Raw genomic sequence first — 23,125 nt, forward strand, 5'->3', positions numbered from 1 at the left:
TGCTTTCCCTAAGATTACTGAGCTGAAAAATGTCTCTCCAGAGCTGTTTCTTGCTAATGCACGGAAGATATTACTTAAGAACACTATCAACACAGAGAAAACCAGGGCTAGATTACAGAGAAAGCCTGCTTCCCAATGATACCTGGATCCAGCCATGCCTGAACCCATATTTGGTGGTTTCAGTCACCTGAATCCTCTTTTGCTTAAACCAGCTTGAATTGGGCTTTTGTCACTTGCAACCAAGAATCTGGACTTGCAGATTATCATTGCCATTTTACAGGTCTGGGACCTGTAAAAGAAACTGAATCTTGGACAAACAATTCCAAACACATGTACTCTGTCTACTGAGTGAGGAAGAGGATGGTGGGAGACAATCAGGAGGGAAGACCTCGGTACAGGGGGAAAGACTGAACAGACCCCTCTTGGAGCAATGACACGATGTGGGGAGTAGGGTACAGGGGTTACGGCCCAGCGCACTCACTGCTTGGTGCTGGTGTTGTCTGTGATCTGCTTCACAACTTGGCAGTAACACTCGTCCCGCATGACTTCGTGGTCCTCACACAGCTGAAGGAGGCCATGCCGGAGCCCGTGCCACACACCAGGCACATGAAAACAGGGTGTGCACTTGGAGAAAGGCCTGGTGTCCCTTCCTCAGCCCCCTCCCCACTGCAGGGTGCATTCCTCTTTGGGGTCCCCACCCCAATGTCCTGCAACTTTGCTTGACAGATGGGGAAACTGAGCTACACAGCAGGCAAGGGAGCATCCACCAAAATCTGCTGGACTAACCTTCAGGAGGGTGTAAAGCACATCCAGTTCACTCTGGCCTTTCAGTGGAGCGTCACCCATGAATCTCATCACAGCTGTAGAAAAGACTTGTCCCACCCGGGGCCACCAGGCACCCAGCTGCCCACTCACCCCGGGGCACGCCAAGGTTGGGGCCATCCCTGGGAGGGTACGACCCTGGGGCAGCTGGAGGTTCCTCTTCCGTAAATGTGGCCCCAGGCCTGAACTGAGGGGGAGACCCTTAGGACCAGAGGGCTGGGAAGAGCAGGGTCCCACGGCTGGATCCCACCTGGCCCAGGCCCGCCCCACCCCCACACCTAAGAACATGTCGGTGGCCATCTTGTTGAGGCTGCTGTCACTGAGCTCGATGAGAGACTCTTGCAGTGGGGTCTGCGAGGGGAGGAAGGGCTCGTGTCATGACCGTGGAGGGACAAGCCAGAAAGGAGGGCCATGCGGTGCCTCCTGTGTTATGACAGGAGAGGTCACATCATAAAAAAGCCGCCAGGCGTGTTAGGCACTGGGGGGAGATGCTGCCCTAGGAGGAACTAGGTCCTTGGGGTGCTGAGAGCTGGGAGGGGTCCTACTGAGGACAAGGCTGTTTGTCCCACCAAAGACCTAGAAGGGGCTCTTGCATCACCATTTTACAGATGAGGAACCAGACTTGGGGCTGGACACCTTGGTGAAGCAGAGTATGTCTTCCAAGGTCCTGGACTCCCGACCTTCCTTGGATTTTAGCCTGAGGCCATCCCTGCAACAGGAGATAGGTGCTACTCATAAGTCTTGCCTCTGAGCCTCTGGCTATATCCCCTTTCCACCCAGAATGTTCTTTTTTTTTTTTTTTAATCTTTTTTTTTTTTAATTTTTTATTTATTTATGATAGTCACACAGAGAGAGAGAGAGAGAGGCAGAGAGACATAGGCAGAGGGAGAAGCAGGCTCCATGCACCGGGAGCCTGACGTGGGACTCGATCCCGGGTCTCCAGGATCGTGCCCTGGGCCAAAGGCAGGCGCTAAACCGCTGCGCCACCCAGGGATCCCTTTTTTTTTTTTTTTTTAATTTTTATTTATTTATGATAGTCACAGAGAGAGAGAGAGGCAGAGACACAGGCAGAGGGAGAAGCATCACCCAGAATGTTCTTGACCCAATGTCTGTCAACCAGGCAGGAAGGCTCCCAGAAGCTGAGGCTGCAGGCAGACCTCACATCTGAGTGGTTTCTCCTCCCCCCCATCAGAAGTGCGGCAGCCTCACTTGGATGGCTGCCAGAAGCCCCAGAAGGGCCTTCTTCAGCGTGGGCATGAGGGCTGGGACCACCACTCACTGGGGTCTCCTCTGAGGGTCTCGGAAATACTTCTGGGCAAACTCAAGCATCGAGTACGGTGGGAGAGTCAGGCCATCGTCTGCATGGTCAGGGGAGCCAGCCCTGACCAGGGGACCCTGCAGGAGGGCCAGAGTTAAGAGGTCCCGTCCTGCCACTCCTGCCACACCTGCTCATGCTCAAAGCTACCATACCCAACCCCAGCCTGACTCTGTCCAAATCCTCTCAGGCTGCCCCTAACCCCCACCCACCTAGACTCACCCCCACTCGGTAGTCCTGACACCTTGCACCAAGTCACTCCTACCACAGCCCAGCTGACCCCACCTCCTGCCGCCTCTGGCCATGCCCCCTCCATCTCCCCAAAGCTTGGTCCTGGCTGACCTAGCCCCTTACTCCACCCTTCCCTGGCTCCATTCCACACACCTGCTCCTGCCCCATATGCTTGGGTCCCCCCCACCTCATCACAACCCTGCTGACCCCCACCATCCCGAACCCATCTGGCCACACCTCCAATCATTTCTGCTCCTGCCATGGGTCACACATCTGGCTGGCCCTATCAGGTTCTGCCTATCCTGGGATTGGCCATACCCTCGGCTGACCTTGCTCCCAACTGCCTCCACCATCAAGCTGACCACCCCGTTGTCTCAGCCCCGCGGGCCCGGCTCTGATGGTCTCACCTCCCTCCTGCGGCCCACCTCCCATGCAGCAGCTGTGGAGCCCACAGCAGCGGCCACAGCAGCAGCCCGGCCCCGGCCTGGCTCAACCGGCAACTGTAGGAAATCAGGGGCAGCCGCAGGCTGCACGAGGTCAGAAGGGAAGCGGCCCACACGCCCGTGGATGGTCCCGAACCTCCAGCCTAGGGGGCAGGTAAAGGGTCTGAGACAAGCAAAAGGGTCACGTCTCAGGACTAAGGGGCCCCTCTAGGGATACTGGAGCACCCTCCTGCCCCTGCCCCAGTGTTCTGTGCAGGAGGCCATGGAGACTCTGCAGCTGAGAACACAGGGTAAGGAAAGGCATTCCGTCAGTGGGAGGTGGACCAGAAAACACGTGCTTGTGGATGCTCCGGCAGAGAGACAGAGAGACCCGGGCCACATACACAGAAACAGTAACTAACACTGACAGAGAGCCCTCAGCCAGATATGCAGACAGAGGGCTGGATGAGGGGGCCGCCAGGAGGAACTGGCTGGGGCCGCAGCAGGCGGCCAGGCCAGGCCCCCCTGGGGCACCGAGAAACCCCCATAGAGCATCTGCAATGTGAGTGCATGAAGCCAGGATGAGCTGTTTAGGGTTTCCAGGTTGGACTGGGGGATCCAGGGTATCCACCAAAGTCGGGGCCTCTACGCCGCAGCTCCTCCAGGTACACGACCTTCTTGCGGACAACACAGCCGGCGCTATAGCCTGCGGGTCGAGCTCATGTCAGCACCTGCCAGGGAGGCCCCCTTGCCGAGCCTCTGCCGCCCATACCCATGGTGTCCCATGGCCCTGACCCATTCGAGGTGGCTCCAGGGGCTGCAGGTGGATGATGTCACCCTTGTGGAAGGCAAGCAGTGCTGGGTCTTCAGGTAGGAAGTTCCTCACTGCGACCACGTAGTCCGAGTCCTGGGTCAGCCAGGGGCAGGGTGAGTGGCTGCAGTCCCATCCCCCTCCTCCCAGAGGACTGGGGCCACTCCCCCGCTCCTCTTTTCCACAGGTATTCCACCCTGACTCATGGGAAACGGGACATTCCCTAGGTGAGAGAGGGAAGAATGTTATGGGAGTCGAAGGGATGGCCTTGTAAAGGGCTGGAGACTGGAATCCGATGAACACATATGGGGCTTACCCATCCACTCCCTCACCAAAGCTTCCTTGCTGAGGCCTGAGGGCTGCCCAGTCCACGTGTGCACATGCACACACACGCACACACCCATACTTCTCAGGGAGGCGTGGCTGGTGTGTAAATGACACAGGGGAACCCTGTTTTCCATCCCTGGTCCCTTGAGGAGGGACCTCCCCTGTAGAAGGACCCTGACCTTCTTCAGTTCCAGGATGAAGTCGTCGACCAGGGTCTTGACCTGATGAGCTCGGGCTGAGAAGAGGATGACCTTCTCGCTGGCCAAGTTGAACTCCAACATGTTCTGGGAGGGAATGGTCACAAACAGGATGTCCGCAAAGCTGGAGAATGGGAAAGTGGCATGAAGGCAGGGCTCCTTGGCCAGAGGGCGCCTTCCTCCCTACCTGGCCTGCTCCTCTGCTCCTGCCCTGGACCATTCCCAAAGCCCAGCCCCACCTGAGCGCCCTGCTGCCTGCCACAGGGACCTGGGAGCCTGCCCAGCCTCCGCTCCCCATCCTGCCTGTGGCCCTGGCCCATTTCCTATCACCCGTGAACCGACACTCCAGCCCTCACTACCCTTGGCCTTGCTCTACTTTTTTTTCCTTTGTCTCTTAATGCAACCTCCCAGATCTTGCCCGCACAAATCTATCTCCTTCACCCACTGACCAAATTCTCTGCCTCTTTCAAAACAAGGAGCTTTCCCGCAACCAAGGAATGAGGTTCTATTCTTGTTCTTGTGTGACAGAGGACAAAAGGGGCTGCTGGCAGGGGAGGGGTCCAAGGACTCAGGGAGGTCTTATGCCAGGACACGCTTTCCATTCCTGGCTGTACAACAAAACTCAGCTGTTCACAACACAGACACCCCCACTGTGCAGTGAGCTCTGGAAGGGCAAGGCTGGGGTGTAGTCTAAGAGGCAGGCCAGGGTAGAGGGCTCATAGCTCATCTGCTTCCTGGCTATGTGACCTGAGACAAGCAACTTCTCTCGCTGAGCCTCAGTTTCCCCATCTGTAAAACAGACTTGCTTAAAGGGCTCAGCAGAGAGCCTGGCACATCACAGGCACTCAGCAATCAGCTGGGGAGAGTCGGTGAGGAGATGCTACTGCCCAGCATGCCCACGCCCAGCTAACCCCATTCTCACCTGCCCGCCCGCTGCTCACCTGTATGTGCGCAGGACCTGCAGCTGCCCGCCAGCCTCCCGGCTGCCCTTGCCCATCCTTACGAGCTTGATGCCCATGTGGGACACAGCCAGGATCTGCACGCCAGTGCCCACACTGCCCTGGGGTGGAGATAAGGGACACTTGAGAGTCTTCTAGCCTCTTCCCTGAAGTCCCTGGGTGAGCGGGGGCCGGCAGGGCACTCGCACCGTGGCAGGGAAGAGGCGGGAGAAGTAGAGCTCCCAGCTGTCACGTGCAGTGCTGACCACGGCCCGCTTCACGCTCTCCGGTGCCAGGGGCCGCTGTGTGTCCAGCTGGTTCTGGGCTGAGGGATGCAGGTCGGGTCAGAACCCTCTCTCCCCTCTGCTGCCAGCCCACATTGCAGGGAGGAAGGCTGACACCCAGCAGGAAGATACTGGAACAGGGTGATCTCCATGTCTACACTGGGAAACCACAACTAGGGCCACACAGTGTATTAGGCAAAACTGAACTCAGACTGGCAGCCTGGCCCTGGAAGAGGCCAGAAGTAGAGCAAGGAGGGCTATATGAGAGGTGAATGGGGCTGGGTTTGTCAGCCCCAATCTCCTTCTAAGAAGGCCTGGCCCGGTTCTAGCTGGCTGCCCCATCCGCGTCCCTTCCCATCCCCTGTGGTACCAAACAGGGCCTTCATCTTCAGCCTCTCGTCCTTGGAGATGCGCAGGCAGGCCTCGGAGAGCGTGTCGTGGAGGATCTGTGGAAATGAGCCACGATGCAGGTGGCTTGTGAGACTCCCCCATCTGGGAACCCAGGCTGGATTGTTCCAGTGTGAGTGGAGACGTGAGACTCCTATTTACATAGCAGTGGGGTCATCTGTGTGAATCAGATCTCATTTACAAAGGCCCCTCTCCTTTATCTTCTCTTCCACAACCCATGCCGCCCTTCCTGGACCGTAGCTTCCTCCTCTACATACTGGGGCTGGGATTTGACTTCTGAGTCCCATCTAGCTCAGACAAACTGAGTGTCTGGTTAAATCAAATTGTGGGCTTGTCCGTAAGGGTGGGAAGTTCAGAACAGCTCCCCATCCTCACTATGGTCAAGGACCCTAAATCCAAGAGTATAGAAACAAGATTTGCAGAAGGCTAGTCTATGCACCCATTGTCCAGATGAGCACACTGAGGCAGAAAGGAAAGAGTAGACCTCACCTGCCGGAACAAGAGGTCTAACTGCACAGGGTGGCTGTAGGTGTCCTTGGGGTAAAATACCTGTGGGATTGGGGCTCCAGTGAGGCCCTTTGGGCAGTCCTCTCACTTTGCTTCCTACCCCGCAGATAAAGTGGGCTCCGTACCACCTGGGCCCCTGGCTTCTGACTCCACTGTCTAGCTTAGACCAGGGTCTAGCGGCCCCACCCTAGCCCCACCCCCCTCCCTGCCCACACTCCCATGCACCCCTCCTTTGGCTTCAGCCTGGCCAGGTACCTCTTTGCGCAAGAAGATCCGCCAGGGGGCGTCCTGGTAGCCATAGAAGTTGGCGTTCACCAGGCGGTGCAGCTGTGTCTGCAGAGGTTCCTCAGGGGGCTCCAGAGACCGCGAAGGCGGCACTGGGGAGCACAGTGAGTGAAAGAGGCAGGGCCAATGAGGAAGGGGATTGGGGGCGACCTCTTGTCAGGGAAGGGGCTGGGGCTGGGGCTAAGTGGTCTCCCACAACCCTGGCTGCAGACACACCAATCACAGGGACACACAAGCACAATCATACAATGGCTCAATCTTTCACTTAATGCATATATAGATCATATATAGATAGTGTATGCAGCAGGTCTGTGTTAGAGCCTGGGGGTGGGTGCTGAGCAGTATAGACAAGGCGTCTGCCCTTGTGTTGACAGTCTCATGATAGGTGTGGGTAGAACAGACAATTAAATAACAAAGATCTCAGTTCTAGGAGCTGGGATGGAAAGAAAACTGGGCTACTTAGGAAAGTCTAGGGGCTGGTCTATGAGAGTCCTTCCATCTCTGCAACCCAGCTCACTTCTCTGAGATGATACTGAGCCAAGACCTGAATGATGAGGAGGGCCAGACATGCAAAGATCTCTTAGGGAAGAGCATTCTAGGTACAGCAAGTACCTAGCAAGGCCCTGAAGTAGGAGTGGGCTTGCTGTGTTCCAGGAAGAGAGTGTGCCAAGAGGAGAATGGGGTGGGGGGAGGATGAGGTTGGGAAGGTGGGCAGATCATGCGGGGTTTCAGAGACCATAGTGAGAAGTCTAGAGTTCATCCTAGGAGTCATGGGAGAGTTTGTGGCAGGGACATGATGTGAACTGATTTATATCTTCTAAGATACACTGTGGTTACCATGAGGCAGAGGACACAGAGATTATGGTTCCAATTGTGAGGCCAGGAGGGTTGTTTTTTTTTTTTAATATTTTATTTATTTATTCATGAGAGACACAGAGAGAGGCAGAGACACAGGCAGAGGGAGAAGCAGGCTCCCTGAGGGGAGCCTGATGTGGGACTTGATCCCAAAACCCTGGGATTGTGCCCTGAGCCAAAGGCAGATACTCAACCACTGAGCCATCCAGTGCCCCCTGAGGGCTGAGTTTATAATCCCGGTCGGACACTTTTGAGCTGTGTGATCTTGAGCAAGTCACTTAACCTCTCTGTGTTGGTTTTCCCATCTGTAACACCTAGACAAACATGGTACTTCCTTGAAGGATTTTAGTGAGGATGTAGCAAGGCCAGAGTGGGTGTGGCCTGAAGTCACTGTTAGTTAAGTGCTGATATACTTACACAAATGTCCACACAGTATGTCCACGTGGCTCAGGGACACAGACACACACATGCCACTGACACATAGACCAGGACTCACCTGCACTCACACAGACTTACTCACATGCTTGGACAACAGCCCTCTGCCCCTCCCTTCCTCCCTTCCTCCCTCCTAGCCCCTCACCTGGAGTGGGTCCCGTGGATGGCCTTGGGGTGCTGGTCACTGGTTTCACCAAGGCCACAGCCTCTCTGGGCACCTGTCCGCCAAAAAAAGAGAGTGCTCAGAGGGTCATGGGGGGGTCCCCAGGGAGGGGACAGGGTCTGGGGCAGCAGCAGGGTCATAGCTGACAGGGGCAGCTGGTTTCTGAGGCTCTCCAACACCCCACTTTGTCTTTTGTCCTGTCTGGGCCCAGCCCAAAGCCGCCCCTCACCTGGCTGCCAGATGCTGCTGCTGGGTGGCTCATCTGCCCTTTGAGGATCATCAAGGCCTCCTCGTGAGGGTCTGGCCGCTTCACAAACCCCTTTCCACCATCCTTCCTGGTGGATTGCATAGGAATTTCTTCTTCCCAGCCACAGAGTTCTAGAATAGGGAACTTTTTCCTCCACCCCCATCTCTATCATCATACATGAAAACCCAGAGAGGATTATAGACTGGTCTGAGGTCACACAGCACAACCTAGAGCATGGTCTGGGCCTTTCTTTCTCCACCCCAAAGGCTCATCTGGATCTTCTGCATAAAAAAACTCACTCCCTGAAGGTTGCTGGGCAGGGAGCACCCAGCTGGTGGCCACTCAGGTATGGTGAGGAGGCCACTGGCCCAGAGGGCTGGGGTGGGGGCAGAGCTGACCTGAGGGCCTCGGGCCGGCCTCCCCGGGGTGGCTGCTGGTACTGCCTCACGATGTTCTTGATCTGCTGTGTGGGCTGAGGGAAGTGCTCTGAGTTGAGCGTTGAATACCGGACTAGATCCGGGCAGGGCGAAGCTGTGGGTGAGGGATGGGGGTAGGGAACAGAGTAAGGCCACAGTTGGTGTGAGGAGGGGACAGCTACATGCCCAATCCCGCCCACCCCCACTGGGATAGGACACTCACTGGTTTCTGGACAAACCCGGTCCTGAGCTAGAATGGGGGCAGCCACAGGCTTGGTGGGGAGTCTTGGGGCCTTGGCCAGAGGGGCTGGGGCCAAAGGCTTTGGAGCAGAGCGCAGGAGCACAGGCTTGGCTGGGGGTCCAGTGCCCACAAACTTGGGCTGTGCCTCTGGTGCTAGGGGTTTCTGCAGAGAATGAAGAGTAGAGTATGCTTCCTGGGACACACTGGCCTATTCTCGGGGACCCTGTGTTTGCCCAGGATGGGCTTGAGGCTACTACCCCAGAGAGGCACGGTGAGACCCTGGAGTAGCACAGCACTCAGCTGGGTAGGCCAGGCTCACCTCTGGAGGCAAGGGCCTTGGGGTGGGACCCAGCGGATGCTGCTGGAGTGCCATGGCCTGTAGGGTCATCTCCCGGGCCTGGGGAGAGGTGGTGGTGGGGGTGACCAGGCAGGCCTGCGCTCAGGGCACCTCCCACAGCCCAGCTAGCACTCACCAGTAGGACAGCCTGTTTGTGGATGAAGGCTTGCTGCAGAGCCAGTGTGGAGGCATCCAGGCCTGGGACTGCGGGGAGCCATGTCAGAAGGCATGGATCCCAAGGGGCAGGACATGGGGGGAAGTGGGGATTTCCTAGCTAACCCCCACCCTGCGGCTGTCTCAGCCCCAACGGGCCAGTGGCTGCCTCCATTCTGCCCCTGAGAACCAGGAGGAGGGCCCCCTCCCCTCGCCCACCCTGGAACCACTCTAGGGGCAGGCACTGACTTGGCTTTGGCTTTGGCTTTGGCTCTGGAGGCCTCCTGGGGGGGTCTTCAGTGCTGCTACTGCCGCTTCCACCAGGCTGGCCTCCCCCTTTCATGCGGTAGGCAATGGCTGTTGGCTTCTCCAGGTCCTGGGGGCAGCAGGTGGCTCAAGTATCTGCCTCACTGTCATACTCCCGAGGTTCCAAGGCAACGGGCATCTGACACCAGCCACCTCCTCTGTCCCCGGGGCCCCACATCAGCCTAGTGTCTGCTTTATGCCCAGCTTCTGCTCATGCAGCATCCCAGTCAATACCCCACCAGCCCTGCAAATCCACCCAATCCACCCCCTCTCACAGATGAGTAAACAGGTTCAAAGAGGAGCTGTGCCCTGCTCAGGGCTGCACATCATGCCATGGAGGGACTCCTGGGACTTTCCAGAATGAGCAAGGGTACCTGATGGGGCTGGCTCCCACCCCAGGTGGAGGAGGGGCCCTAGACCTTTAGCCGTGGGTGGTTCTGGGATCAGCCAGGAGCATCTCTAGCCATGAGCGCACCCTCAACCTTTGCCTGGCCCCCAGCAGAGACCCAGGCCCATGCTACCCCCTGGCCCTGGCTGCAAGAGGCTCCTGCATCTCCTGTGGGTGTGTGACTAGATATGTACATGCGGTCCCAGTTTTCTGCCAATACCCCGCCCCGTCCCTACCGCGTCCCCGTAGGACAGCACGGGGTCGAAGAGGCTGTCCAGGTAGCAGTCCAGTCCCCTGTGGGGCACAGAGGGTTCTCCCAGGCTGTCTGAGTCTGGGGGGTGAGGGGGAGGCAGATACAAAACCAAGTTGTTTTCTCCTGCTGATCACCCCACATGGCCCCCAGGATCCCTCCCGACCAGAGAGAGTGGCCCCTCCTGGTTGGCCTCAGTGGGTGGCTGTCCCTCTCTGGGCCCTGTTCTCCCTGTTTGTACCATCCTCGTTGTGGCTCCAGTACCCGTCGGAGTCAGCCACTCTGGGCACGCATCCCTGGGTCTGGGGCCTGGTGGGTGTGTCCTCATCTGAGTCCCAGCTGTTCCCAAACAACCTGTAGGGAAGGGGAACATGGAGCAGCTGACCGCCTGAGAGATGATGGCCCTCCCAGAATGACCCCACCATCATCACCACGATCTCCTCTGGGCTCTGAAAATGGGTGGCTCTTTCCCTTTAAAGGTAGGACCCCGGGGTGCCTGGCTGGCCCACTTCAGCGGAGCGTCTGACTCTTGATCTTGGGGTTGTGAGTTTGAGTCCCACACCAGGTGCAGAGGTCACTTAAAGCTTAGGTTTGGAACTCAGCTCTGAACCAGCAGCTGGGAGGAAAGGGGAGACCAAGTGCCTGAAGGACCCACGTAGCCACCTACACTCTTGGGCTTCCCCTGCCGGCCATGGGCCCTTCTGCACCCACGATGAAGTAAGACTTCTGTCTCGGGAAGTTCCTGAGCAGCTCTAGGTCTGACACCAGGTCCAGCACGTAGTCGTGGCCTGCCAGCTCGGCCCACTGGACCCCATTCTTCATGGCCACTGTCCAGCCCCGCCAGCCATCTGCCAGCCCCCTGGTGACAGCACATGGAGGGACAGAAGTGAGGGATGGAACCAACAGGTATTGCCTGGAGAAACCCTGGAATATGAGCTAGCCCCCAAGCATGACCAGAGTGGACCCTGTGTATGTATGTGTTGGGGGGTCTGGTCTCCCACGTCTCCCCCTCCCCTCCCCCTCCCTCCTTCCCAGGTACCCGAGGGCATGCTGGGACGGGGATTATTCCAGGAGCCAACCTGTGCCTCAGAATGTCTCCAGCCACCTCTTCCCCCGTGCTCCAGGAGTGTACTGGGCAGGAGAACTGGTCACCTGGGACAGCGGCGGGTGCTGGGCTCAGTCCTGCTACTCCCCCGCCCGCACACGCTCTTAGGCTTCCCCACTCTTGTCCCATCCCTGTGCCCTTCTGTGAGGCAGAGAGGGAGGAGGGAAGGCAGTGCATGGTGGGAAGAGGACAGCTCACCATTGAAGCAGCCCACATCCAGTGCCATGCTGGCCTTCTCCTGGGTTGCTATCCACTCAAGCTGGGTCGGGGGGAAGGTGCGGGCAGCCCCAGAGCCCTGCTGTTGGGCCCGGCCCATGGCCTGCATGAGGCGGTGTTGACACACAGCCTGGAAGCCATTCTGCCCATAATCAGACACAAACCTGATGGATAGGAGTTGAAACCGGGATGAAGAGTGATCTGTGGAGAGCCCGCGAGAGAGGAGGATTCTAAGTCTAGTCTGAGCCCAGAGCTCTATGGTGAAGCTGAGAAGGCCCGAGCAAAGAGGCCAGCTCGGAAGGGTCCCAGGCTATAGTCCAGAGCTCTGGGATGATACTGGAGGGGTCCTGGGAGAGCCCAGAGGTTCGGGACTAAACTCAAAGGGCCTCAGGTTAGCCCCATAGTTCTGAGGCTAGACTAAAAAAATCTCAGACTATCCCAGAGTCCTAGGACTAAGCTGAAAGGGTCCCAGGCTAGCCAAAGGTATCTTAAGCCAACAAAGGTCCAAGGACATGCCAAAGAGGTCCCAGGAAGGTCCACCAAAGCTTGTTGGAGCAAAATGTCATTGACAAGGTAGGGGTTGCAGCAAGATGTGGGCAAGAATTCAGACTCTGGAAGACTCGGCTTTCAATGCCTTCACCAAGCCTCCCAGGGGATCGATCACCTGGCCCCTCCGAGCCTGCCTCCAATTTCTCATCTACACAAGTGATGCCGTGAGGGTTCAGCTTGGCCCAGGGCCAACAAAACTGATCCCCTCCAAGGGCAGGTACTCCACATGCCCGGCTCCCTGGCTCCCTTCCTGCTTCTGGAGCAACAATGGAGCAGCCCCTCGGTGGCGGTCACAAGAGGGAACCCAGAGCTGTGCCCACTGCAAGCCCAGAAAGGAAGGCAGTGGCCCTAACCTGTTGCCACAGATTCACAAGACTGACCCACTGAGCTGCCTACCTACTGCGCATGGCCCAGGTGAAGCTCTACATGCTCTGAGGCTCACAGCCACCCTGTAAGGTGGTCTTATTACCAACCCTAATTTACGGATGAGGAAAGAGACTCAGAGAAGGGCAGTGAGTTGCCCCAGGTCACACAGCAGGTGAGTATCAGAGCTGGGATTTGCACACAGGGCTTGCCTGAGCTCAAAGCATCCTTCTCACCCAGCGGGGGGATTTTTTTTTTTTAAGATTTTATTTATTTATTCATAGACACATAGAGAGAGGCAGAGACCCAGGCAGAGGGAGAGGGAGAAGCAGGCTCCACGCCGGAAGCCCAACGTGGGACTCGATCCCAGGTCTCCAGGATCACACCTCAGGCTGCAGGCGGCACCAAACCGCTGCGCCACCAGGGCTGCCCCCAGCAGGGGGATGTTATCACTGTCATCTTCAGTATCATCAAGATGCTGGCATTCTGAAGGTTGAGCTGGGGTTTGAACCCAGACTGTCTTGCATTCAGAGTCTATACTCCTAACCACCTGGCTCTACTGCCATGACATGAGAGATGAGCACCTTTTCCCCAAATTCCCTATGCCCTGGTCTTGCCATCCTCTGAGCTTTGCAAGTCCTTTATCCAGTTTATGTGAGCCCTACCCTCCATAGTGAACACCTGCCCTTGTTTCTTGTTCTGAGACTGGTGGAGACAGAGAACGGACCCAAACAGGCCCTCATGCCTGAGCTTCCAAGCATAGAGACCTCACTCCTGGCCTGACCTCTGACATCCCCCCCAGGGCCTCAGGCCAGCATCACTGTTCTCAGCCCTGGCCCTGCCGGGTTCCACTCACTTGAGCAGGTACTTGCTGAGGCGTGAGGAAGGTGCGAAGCCGCTGAGGCATGTAGCCAGTAAGAGCCAGCCCCGCTCGGCGTTGTGGGAGCTGGGGTTACGCCACACCTGGTTGGCCAGCTGTGCCAAGATCTCATCCCGGAGCTCGGGCACCGCCAGCCCCTTCTGCACAATGTAGTTCCCAAAGACGTTTTCCTGGGCACCATACAGGTGAGGGTCGCCCATGAAACGCAGGATCTAGACCACAAACAGACTCTCCTGGGCCTCTTGGAAGGTTGTTTGGGCCAGGGCCCCATCCCCAACATGCACCCCTCTCTCGACCTTCCCATGAGTCCCAGGAAAGCCCATGTAACAGCACCCCCCCACCATGTTACACTGTAATTGCCATGTCCTGTGCCAAATGACCAGGAAGTTCATGCTAACTATGAGAAAACTCAAGATCCAAAGCATACTGACTTTTCTCTCCTGGTCAAGAACCTTCCACTAGCGCTCCCCTAGCCCCTCCCTTCGTCTCTGGCCTCCATCCCTCACCTCCTTCTCCATCCAGGCCCCAAGAAAGCACTTTTTTAACATTCATATCTGACCACTCCCTCCCATGGAAGCACCCTCCTTGGCTCCCTGGGGCCCTTAGAATGAAATCCAAGGCAGACAAGGCCTTGGGACCCCCTCCTGCCCCTTCCCTTTTGACTTCCATTAATTGATGTGTTTTGACTACATCAACTTTTTCTTCTCTTGGTGGCTTCTCCATCTGTCCTGGCTGGCAGATTCTAACTCCTTCCAAACTAGCTCAAATGCTCCACCCCACCCCCATCCCCTGCCAACAGGAAGCCCTCTTTGATTCTGTCCAGAGGTGGTTTAGGAACCTAGTTAGACTTCCCAGCCTCCATGCCTAACCTCTGTCCATGGAGTAGTCAGGTCTGCTCTGCCTCCCCTCCTCAGACTAGGAAGCCCTCGAGGAGGGGACCTGGATCTATTCATGGTGTCCCTGGGAAGCTCCATGGAGACTCTGGGGCAGCCTCTTTGTCAGGAAGACGGCTGGGAGAAGAAAGCCTCTCAATCCTCAAACCCTAGTCCAGAGAGGAGCCCTGATTCCATGCCCTTCCTCGCCCAGAAGTCTTTCCTCCAAAGAAGAAGGCTGGGCTTAATGGTCTGGGTTAGTGGAGGACCCAGGAGGGCAGGTCAAGAGGCTTCATGGCTATAACTTCAAAGGTGGCATGGGCGGACCCTTACCAACTTGAAGACGCTCACAGCTTCTGCATGGCACTCTACTGGCAGCCGTGTGAGGGGTGTCCTCAGGGGCAGTGTCAGCATCCCGAAGGCAGGTTCCTGCGGGCACAGGGCAGGGGCGTGAGGACAGAGCTGGGACTCCTGGGTACACTCCCTCCACTTCTCTGAGCCAGGTAGGGACATGAGAGCCAGTGAGGTAAGGGCTCCTTTCCCCAGAGTGTGGATGGGGACACTGAAGCCTGAAGAGAGGCAGACACTGGCCCTCAGTTCGCTGGTGGTGGAGGCCACCTGAGCCCCCTGGAGAGTCCCTCTTCCTGGAGAGCCCGAAATGAAAGCAGGGATGAGGTACTTGGCAAATGGCCACTTCCTAAGTCCCTGGGCCCCTCCATGTCTGTCTGGCCCTCCTCTGGAGCCCCTGGACTCCTCATGACCCGGCAAGTCAAGGGCTCTGGGTATGAGCCCATGCCACAGGGCATGGCCAGGACCCTGCCCCAGGCTGACAACAGGGCCTGCTGACCAGGGCTGCTTGGGCTCATGCCAGCCTTTACCTTAAAGTGGCATCGGACAAACTTGGCCATGGGGTAGTTATTGATATCGAGGGGCAGCGTGACACGGGGCTCGGCCTGGAGCCGGGGAGTCCGCACAGAGGCCACCCGGGGTCCCCGGGCTGCTCTGAGGCCTGTGGAGAGAGGGGGGCGTGAGGTGCCAGACTCTGTGCCTGCCCACCCCTTCCCCACACTGCGCCGCACTGACGTACCCGCCACCGCTTGCAGGAGTCCCGCCAACTCAGCGGGCACCTCCAGGTGCCCCACGGCCACCACCTCCCGCTTGCTCAGTTCCTGCGGGGACCATGCAGCGTGAGGGGCAGCCCTGCCACAACTCCCACCTGGCGGCCTCCCCTCTGGTCCCTGCTGCCACCCAGAGCCCACACCCACCTCCAGCTCCCGGAGCCGGGCCTCCTCCACCCGCAGCCTCCGCTCTGCCCTCAGCTGCAGGAGAGCAGATGGTCAAGGCGGGGGCAGGAGAACGGTGGGCAGAGGCGACAGCAGGCCCCAGCCGGGCCCCGGGGGCAGCCCAAGCCAACCCACGGGAGGTGGCTGGCAAGAGAAGCAAAGGGGGCAACTGGCCCCCCTACAGGCAGCAAAGAGGGCGCAAAGCTCTGGCCAGAGAAACAGAGAGGCACGGGAGAAAGAGCGAGAAAGAGAGGCAAGAGGCGGAGGAAGTAATACTTCAGGACAGGAAAAGACCCCCAGGAGGATTTCTGCAGTCGCCCAGAGACACGGGGTGGACTCCCCTCCTGTCATGCCACAGAGCCTTCAGTGGAGGCCAGGTGGGTCTTCAAGGCTCTGTGGACTACACTTGTCTTTCTGGGGGTGGGTTTATACAACGGGCCAACACTGGCATTAAGAGTAAAACCATATCCGGCGCTGCTCAGGCTGACAGATTCCATCACACCCAACTCCTGAAGGCCTCACTGTGAACCCAGCACAGGCTAAATCCTCCCCGTGCAGCATGTCCCTGAACCCCCACCCCCAAACCCCAGGGCTAGGCAGACAAAGTGAGGGTGGGGAAGGCCAAGTCCTGGCTGGTGAGTGGCAGAGCGGGGATTCGAACCCAAGACTGTCTGAGGCCAACAGTCTCCTCCTGGGGGCTAAGGGCCTCCTCCCTCTCCCTGCTGCCTGGCTCCCCAGAGCAGGGGGAGCAACAGGTCCGCACCTTGAGGTAATGCCGGTGGTTTATATACGTGTGCACCAGGGACCGGAACTTCACCAGACTCCTCCTCATCTGCTGATACCGCTGCCTAGGGGTGGGGAGTAAAGAAGTGTCCTGGGGGCTGGGGAGGGCAGGGCGTAGGATCGCAGAGTGACCAAGGTGCAGAGATGCCCACGCCAGCCGGGCTTGCGTATCACTGTCCATGACTCACTATACGAGCCCCATGGAGCTCAGAGAGGGGCAGTGACTCAGCCAAGGTCACACAGCAAATTAAGTGGCAGGTTCTGGAGGAAACTGCCTGGAGTGTGTACATCCCATCAGGTTGTAGTCCCAGGGCTCCCAGACCCGGGATGCAGGCTGGGGCCAGGGGGCAGGTGGGCAGGACATCCAAAAGCAGAGTCCGGACACCCTTCCTGCAGAGAGGCCCCGACACTCAGCTCACACACCTCTGGGACAGGGAGCTTATACCCCAGTTCAGGCAAGTCCTCTTCAGAGGCACCAGCAAGTCCTGCCCTGCGTGGGTTGTACCTGGCCAGGTAGCCCCGGGCCCGGCTCTGCAGCAGGATGATCTTGTGGCGCAGGGAGCGGAACCGCCGCCGGATGAGGAAGCCGCGCAGGCAGCGCTGCAGCGTGAGGGCTGCCAGGTGCAGGACACGCTCCCGCATGCTCTCCAGCAGCTGGTGCAGGTGCTCCTTGAGGAACAGCTGAGGAGGGGAGGCGGGCCTTGAGGCATGGAGGGGCTGGCCTCCTGGGGCCGGGGATGGGCTGAGCGTGGGGAGGCTGAAGGAGCAGTGATGGGGAGCCAGGCAGGGGGAAGCCCCCGAGCATAGGTCTGGAGTCGGGATGCGCCTTCCGCTGACCGCTGACCAAGTCCACCACGCTGGCTCGGGGCCACTGCTCTCTGGCTGGGCCATTTCTCATTCCACAGGCTCCAGTTCTAAAGCTCCTGAACTCGGGGCTTCCCGGGGTCATACGTGAGGCGGGACTCACCTTGCTGACACCAACGCGGTACATATTTGGCATGACCGTGCACAGGCGGCTCAGCACCGACACACACATGTCCCCACTGGCCGGCAGGTTGTGTTTGAGGGCCACAAGACAGCGGTACCTGTGGTTTCGGTTGAATAAGACAGTTTACTGCCATCTGCTGGAAATTGTGCATAATAACTTAAAATTACTCCTTTGGAATCCGCCCCCTCCGCGCAAACACACACAATAAAACTAGGAAAAATAGCGGAATGAGAAGTACATCGCTATGTGACAGCTAGCGTAACGATCTCGCACAGCACACAACCAAGCAACTGTGCATGGCAGGCTCTGTCCTGCCTGGGTTCTGTATTCCTGGGGCCATGGGGGAGCTGGGTATGGAGCTGTGGAGCTCAGGAACCCTGACTGACATACCTGTCGATGAACACCTGGAAGGGCAGGCGCACTGGAAAGCCCTCCTTGCGGATTCGCACAGTCTCGAGCACCCCTGAATAGCGTAATTGTGCCATTACCACATCTGGCTCAAAGAGGCCTGGCTCCTGTAAGGAAGGCCCAGAAAAGGAGTTTGCATATGGGCCCAACCACAAATAGTCCCCACAGTGGGCTGGGCAGATGGAAGTCCAGAGAGGTACAGCCACTTGCAAGGTCACACAGCATGAGAAGGAGGATCTGGCTCTCCCAGGGGCCTCAGCCATTACATACCTTCTTGTGGTTGGGCTTCAGGCAGCGTACGAACAAGGGGTTACACCTGCACAGGGGCGGAAGGAAGGCACTGTGAGGCCCCAGGGCAGGAGGTGCTGACCCCTGAGGGTCACAGAGTGGGTCAGAGGGGAGACTGGGTGCCCCCCCACCTACATGCTCACCTCTCCATCTTTTCCACCAGATCCAGGAGCGACTGTTGGAACTTAGCGGCCACCGTGTGTGCCTTGTAGAGCCGAGTGACAGAGCTGCTCTTGCCCAGGCGCTGAGGGGTGGCCTGTGGGGCGTGGCTGGAGAAGAGGTGTGCCACCACCTGAGCAGGGGCGGGCAGCAGGCCAGGGCCATAGTCAAGGCACGAGAGACAGGAAGATGAGCGGGGGGAGAGACAGAAACAAGGAAACAGGTTGGTGGGGTGGGGGGCGGGGACAACAAAAAGAGTTAAAAACAAAAAGAGTCCAATCTCCAAACCAGAGGGATCAGAAAACTAACCCACTAGACCCCGGCCCTCTCTGCAAGGCTGCTGTCCTCCTGGATCACATGCCTCTCAAGTTGGTGCTCAGCACCTTCCACGAGACCTGTCCCATGGTCGGGCTGGCTTTTTTTCTTCAATCTGACTGTGCACTTGGCCCTGAGGTGGCCTGTGACACACATCGTTGTGAACTCTGACCACGACCTCAGGAGGAGGGTGCCCATTGGACAGAGAAGAAGGTGGAGGCCCAGAGGATAGGGTGGGTGGCTAAGAACAACAGGGCCATTTGGGAGAACCGCTCAGTGGGGGGATAGGGTGGGCACGGCTAGGTGGCCAGGGCCAGGATGGGCTGGGGTGATCCAGAGGGGCCGGCCAGGGGCAGGGGGCCGGACCAGGAATGGGAGAAAGCCCAGAGCAAGGCCAACTCTGGATTGGGATCAGGATCACAGCCTGGCTGCAGCCAGGGGGAGCCAGAGGCAGGACCAGATATCTGGGGCACTTCCCCATTTCCTGAACTGAGAGAGGGCCTGATAGCAAGCTGGGCGCTCTGGGGTGGGGACGGAGTGGCAGGAGGCCCGGCTGGCTCACCCGTGTCCGGCTCCGCACAAAGAGATCCAGCACATCCTGGCGCACCTGGTCATGGTTCTTGTCGAGGAACTTGTGCACCTGCAGGGGGGAACGGTGGGGCGGCTTGGGTAGGACCCCACACAGCCTGGGGGCACAGCCTATGCCAACATGCTTCAGCCTGCCTGCTCCCAGCCTCCTCCTTCCTCCCTACAGCAGGTCAGGGGCTCCCAGGCCCTGGGGACCCTGGCCCTGCCCCCCTGGGCCTCTACCTCCCTAACTGGACCTTTCCTTCTGCCATAGTCCCCTCCCCTTCCACCCCCACTACCCTCCCAATCCTCCGGGGAGGGGGGCACTAGCTCTAGCTTCACATGACTGTCTGGATCTTGGCCCCATCCTCAGTGAAAGATGCTATTTTGTGTCCTACAGATGAGGAAAACAAGGCCCAGGTGGGCACAGAAGCTTCGAATCCTGGCCTGAGACACCTCCTGGGCAGGAATGTGTCTGAGATAACTGAGTGACCCCATCACTACTAATAACAGCTACTCTTTAACATCCACCCCAGCCCTAGGCTTCCACACTCACATGAGATGGGCACTACCATGATCCCCATTTTGAGGACAAGATGGGCTCAGAGAGGTAAAGCAATTTGCCCAAGGTCACACAGCTGAGGATCAGCAGGCCCAGGACTAGAAGAGGTGGGAGTGTCTGCAGTCCCCGCTGTGCTTCTGTCTCCAACTGCGGTGGCCCCGGAGGCTGGGTGGGCTGTCCTGGGTCTCACCTGGTAGGTGACTTTGCCTGCATAGTGCTTGATGGTGAACTCAGGCAGCGGCATCTTGGGTTTGGAGTAGAGCGGATTGGCGCCGTGGTGGTAATGGCACTTCTGCAGAAACGTGTGATCTGTGGCCTAGAGGCAGGCAGGGGTCAGAGGGTGGGCAGGGAACCCCGGCACCCTGCCCCTGGGCTTGTGGCAAATCCTGCAGCCCTGTTTCCTGATAAGCACAGGGGAGGAGCAAGTCACAGCTGCCTCTGACTGCCCACTGCCCTAGGTGGGGAAGCTTAAGTGGACGTCCCTACTTGTGTCTTCCAATCAGAGTTTGAGGTCCAACCTCAAGGTCACCTCCTCCAGGAAGCCTGTGACTTCCCAAGCTGGTACCCCACTCTGGCAGCCCATTGCCCTCTAACCAGCCTCAGTCACCCTGGGTTGCGAACAGCAGGTTGGGTATTCTGAGCTCCTCCCAGGCCAGAGCAGAGAAGAAGGCGGGACCCGGGCCTGATGAGGACATGAGGCTCAGAGATGTTGAGCGAGTAGACCAGGCTCACCCAGTGCCAATGGCTCACCTGGGGAAAGCAGCACTGGTCATCAAGGATGCGCAGAATGCCATAGGGCTTCAGAGAGATGAGGTTGATACATGGCTGATTGTCAGCAAAGGTGATCTCCCGCCAGTCTATCTGTTCCCGAATGTACTCCTCCTGTGGGTGTCAGGGGCTCAGCCTCCTGGCCCTGCCCAGGCCCCATCCACCCTACCTCCCAGGCTGGATCCACATGAAGGGGCCTGGCCGGGGCACCTCTGCTTGCATAGGAAGCTCATTCCGTGGAGGGGCAACATGAACCATCTCTGAGCCTATTCCACCCTCCGCCTGGGACAGCCCAGCAGAGGGGGAGAAGGATCCCCCAAGAGAGCTTTTCTTGGCTCAGCACCCAGCAGCTTCCCCATCCAGGGCACGGGCCTTTGAATGTGCTGGTTCCCTCCACTCCGCCTGACCACCTCCAATTTGCCTTTAAAAAGCCAGCATTTCCTGTCTGGCTCTAAGGAGGCCCACCGGCCAGACAGGAGGGCACGGGAGTGCTATGGGCACGGGAGTGCACACCTGCTCCTCCTGGAAGATGATCTTGTTGAAAAGGTACTGAAGGTTCTCGTTTGCATAGTTGATGCACAGCTGCTCGAAGCTGTTGAAGCTCAGGTCCTGCCAGGTGGGTGGTGAGGCTGGGCCTGCTCCCTCCTTGGCCAGCAGCCCAGGTGTCCCCACCCAAGGCTCTGCTCACCGGCCCCAGCCTCCCCGGGCCCTCCCTGCCTTCCATGGCCTCAGGGAGTGCTTGAGAGTGAGTGAAGGAGATGAGAGGCAAATCAGGGGCAGATGACAGTGGATGCTGTAGGCAGAGAAGGGAAGAGGAGGCTTTATGTCCCCTGTCCCTCATCCACCTGTGCAGCCCTACCTCAAAGCCATAGATATCCAGGATGGCAATGGACAGTGTGTCCTGCCGCGGGGACACCAGTGCGTTGACCCGGGCGATGAGCCAGCTGAAGAGCAGCGCATACAACACCTTGGCGATGGCATCCCTGGGTCAGAGATGGTGCTGGGGCAGGTGGGCACATTGCCGGAGGCAGGGTGGGGGGTGAAGGGTGGGCAGGGCAGGCATCAGGGGCTCAGGCAGGGAGGAGCAAGGCCTCACCTGGCATCCACGGCACTCTCCACGGTTAAGGGGGTGAAGATCTTCTCTCGCATTGTCTCCTAGGGAGGGATGAGGCCCCTGAATGACAGCAGGCTGGCCACCACCTCCAGGAAGCCCCCCAAAGGATTAGGGAGGTTATGGGAAAGGGAGGGAGGTAGAATGATGGTGTGACTGGTCTCAGGCACACAGCTGGCCAGGGGCAGAACAGGACCCTCTCATCCCCCCTCTGCCTGGCTATGCTGGTGGGGGCAGGGCTGCTAGTCTAATGGGGGAGACAGAGGCATAAGCAGACAGACCCAGTGAGATCAAGCCTTGGGAAGAGACAAAGGGCCAGGGTGTAGGCTGCCCAGGGCGGGTAACAGCTCACACTGGGGCCAGGGGTGGCTTCTTGGAGGCTGGGGTGATGCCTGCATTGGGCCTTTAAGCATGAGCAGGTGTGAAAAGGGGAGAACAATCAAGGCGCAAGGAGAAGCCTATGCTGTCTAAGCAGTGGCAGGAGGCTCTGATGGCCCACGGTGCCCAGGGACTCACAGTCACTTTGAATGTGATGGCCTTCTGCAGGCCCTCGGGAGAAATCTGCAGGAGCTCCGCCACAGCCTGGATCTCCCGGGCACTCACCACCGAGGCGGTCTCCTGCGCGTCCGTCTATGTAAACACCAACAGTGGTGTGTTTCAAACTAGATAACTGGGTTTAAAGCTTGTATAAAAAACATAAGCTACAAAAACTAGGAAAATCCTGAGATAGAAGGGGAGTGAAGGAGGCCCCGTGAGATACTCAAACATGTTAGAGTTATAATAATTAAACCCCTGGGGGGAATTAAGGCCTCGGGGGGCACCTGGGGGGCTCAATAGGTTAAGCATCTTTCTTGGGCTCAGGTCATAATCTCAGGGTCCTGGAATCGAGTCCCACATCCTGCTTCTCCCTCTGCCTCTGCCCCTCCCTCTGTCCTTGCCTGCTCACACACACTCTCTCTTACAAATAAATAAATAAAATCTTTTAAAGAAAACAGTGTGGAGGGCAGCCCAGGTGGCTCAGCAGTTTAGTGCCGCCTTCAGCCCAGGGTGTGATCCTGGAGACCCGGGATCAAGTCCCACGTCGGGCTCCCTGCATGGAGCCTGCTTCTCTCTCTGCCTGTGTCTCTGCCTCTCTCTCTCTCTCTCTCTCTGTGTCTCTCATGAATAAATAAAATCTTTAAAAAAAAAAAACAGTGTGGGGATAGAAACACAATACATAGATTAATGAAGCACAATGGGCAATCAGGAATTAGGCATAAATATGTGTGAGAATTTAGTGCATGAATTTAGTGCATGATTGTATTTCTTGAATTACAGGATTAGCATAACTAAGTAACCATGTGGGAAAAAAGAAATTGGATTCCAACCTCACATCTTCCTGGGATAAATGCCTGGTGAGCCAAAGATTAAATGTTAACACACACACACCATAAAAGGTCCTGAAAAAATTATGGGAGAAAGCTGTTACAATGTTAGAGAAATAACTGTCTCCAAAAGTGATTAAAAGTCTAAAATTTATATAAGAAATGATGCATAAATAAAATGCCTGAAAATCACTCTTAAAATCTAC

General features: G+C 57.6%; 1 protein-coding gene across 1 annotated transcript in view; it reads right to left on the reverse strand.

Annotated features, from left to right (window-relative positions):
* Positions 1 to 23,125, reverse strand: part of MYO15A (myosin XVA) — a 51,747-nt gene that overhangs the window by 14,482 nt on the left and 14,140 nt on the right. Inside the window, 44 exon segments of the mRNA XM_038537096.1 lie at positions 482 to 564; positions 787 to 860; positions 1,101 to 1,173; positions 1,459 to 1,531; positions 2,102 to 2,217; positions 2,776 to 2,954; positions 3,422 to 3,496; positions 3,586 to 3,697; positions 4,108 to 4,249; positions 5,067 to 5,185; positions 5,273 to 5,388; positions 5,718 to 5,793; positions 6,245 to 6,304; positions 6,518 to 6,639; positions 7,983 to 8,055; positions 8,230 to 8,335; positions 8,646 to 8,778; positions 8,887 to 9,067; positions 9,224 to 9,301; positions 9,378 to 9,445; positions 9,644 to 9,770; positions 10,325 to 10,419; positions 10,532 to 10,692; positions 11,006 to 11,197; positions 11,418 to 11,490; positions 11,642 to 11,823; positions 13,428 to 13,663; positions 14,657 to 14,752; positions 15,202 to 15,332; positions 15,411 to 15,492; positions 15,589 to 15,642; positions 16,370 to 16,454; positions 16,895 to 17,070; positions 17,357 to 17,474; positions 17,768 to 17,892; positions 18,056 to 18,101; positions 18,217 to 18,365; positions 19,110 to 19,187; positions 19,867 to 19,992; positions 20,427 to 20,558; positions 20,958 to 21,053; positions 21,304 to 21,427; positions 21,541 to 21,599; positions 22,072 to 22,185. Coding sequence (XP_038393024.1) covers positions 482 to 564; positions 787 to 860; positions 1,101 to 1,173; positions 1,459 to 1,531; positions 2,102 to 2,217; positions 2,776 to 2,954; positions 3,422 to 3,496; positions 3,586 to 3,697; positions 4,108 to 4,249; positions 5,067 to 5,185; positions 5,273 to 5,388; positions 5,718 to 5,793; positions 6,245 to 6,304; positions 6,518 to 6,639; positions 7,983 to 8,055; positions 8,230 to 8,335; positions 8,646 to 8,778; positions 8,887 to 9,067; positions 9,224 to 9,301; positions 9,378 to 9,445; positions 9,644 to 9,770; positions 10,325 to 10,419; positions 10,532 to 10,692; positions 11,006 to 11,197; positions 11,418 to 11,490; positions 11,642 to 11,823; positions 13,428 to 13,663; positions 14,657 to 14,752; positions 15,202 to 15,332; positions 15,411 to 15,492; positions 15,589 to 15,642; positions 16,370 to 16,454; positions 16,895 to 17,070; positions 17,357 to 17,474; positions 17,768 to 17,892; positions 18,056 to 18,101; positions 18,217 to 18,365; positions 19,110 to 19,187; positions 19,867 to 19,992; positions 20,427 to 20,558; positions 20,958 to 21,053; positions 21,304 to 21,427; positions 21,541 to 21,599; positions 22,072 to 22,185 — 4,916 coding nt within the window.

The sequence above is a fragment of the Canis lupus genome, chromosome 5 (genome assembly GCF_011100685.1).
Source record: "Canis lupus familiaris isolate Mischka breed German Shepherd chromosome 5, alternate assembly UU_Cfam_GSD_1.0, whole genome shotgun sequence".
Lineage (NCBI taxonomy): Eukaryota > Metazoa > Chordata > Mammalia > Carnivora > Canidae > Canis > Canis lupus.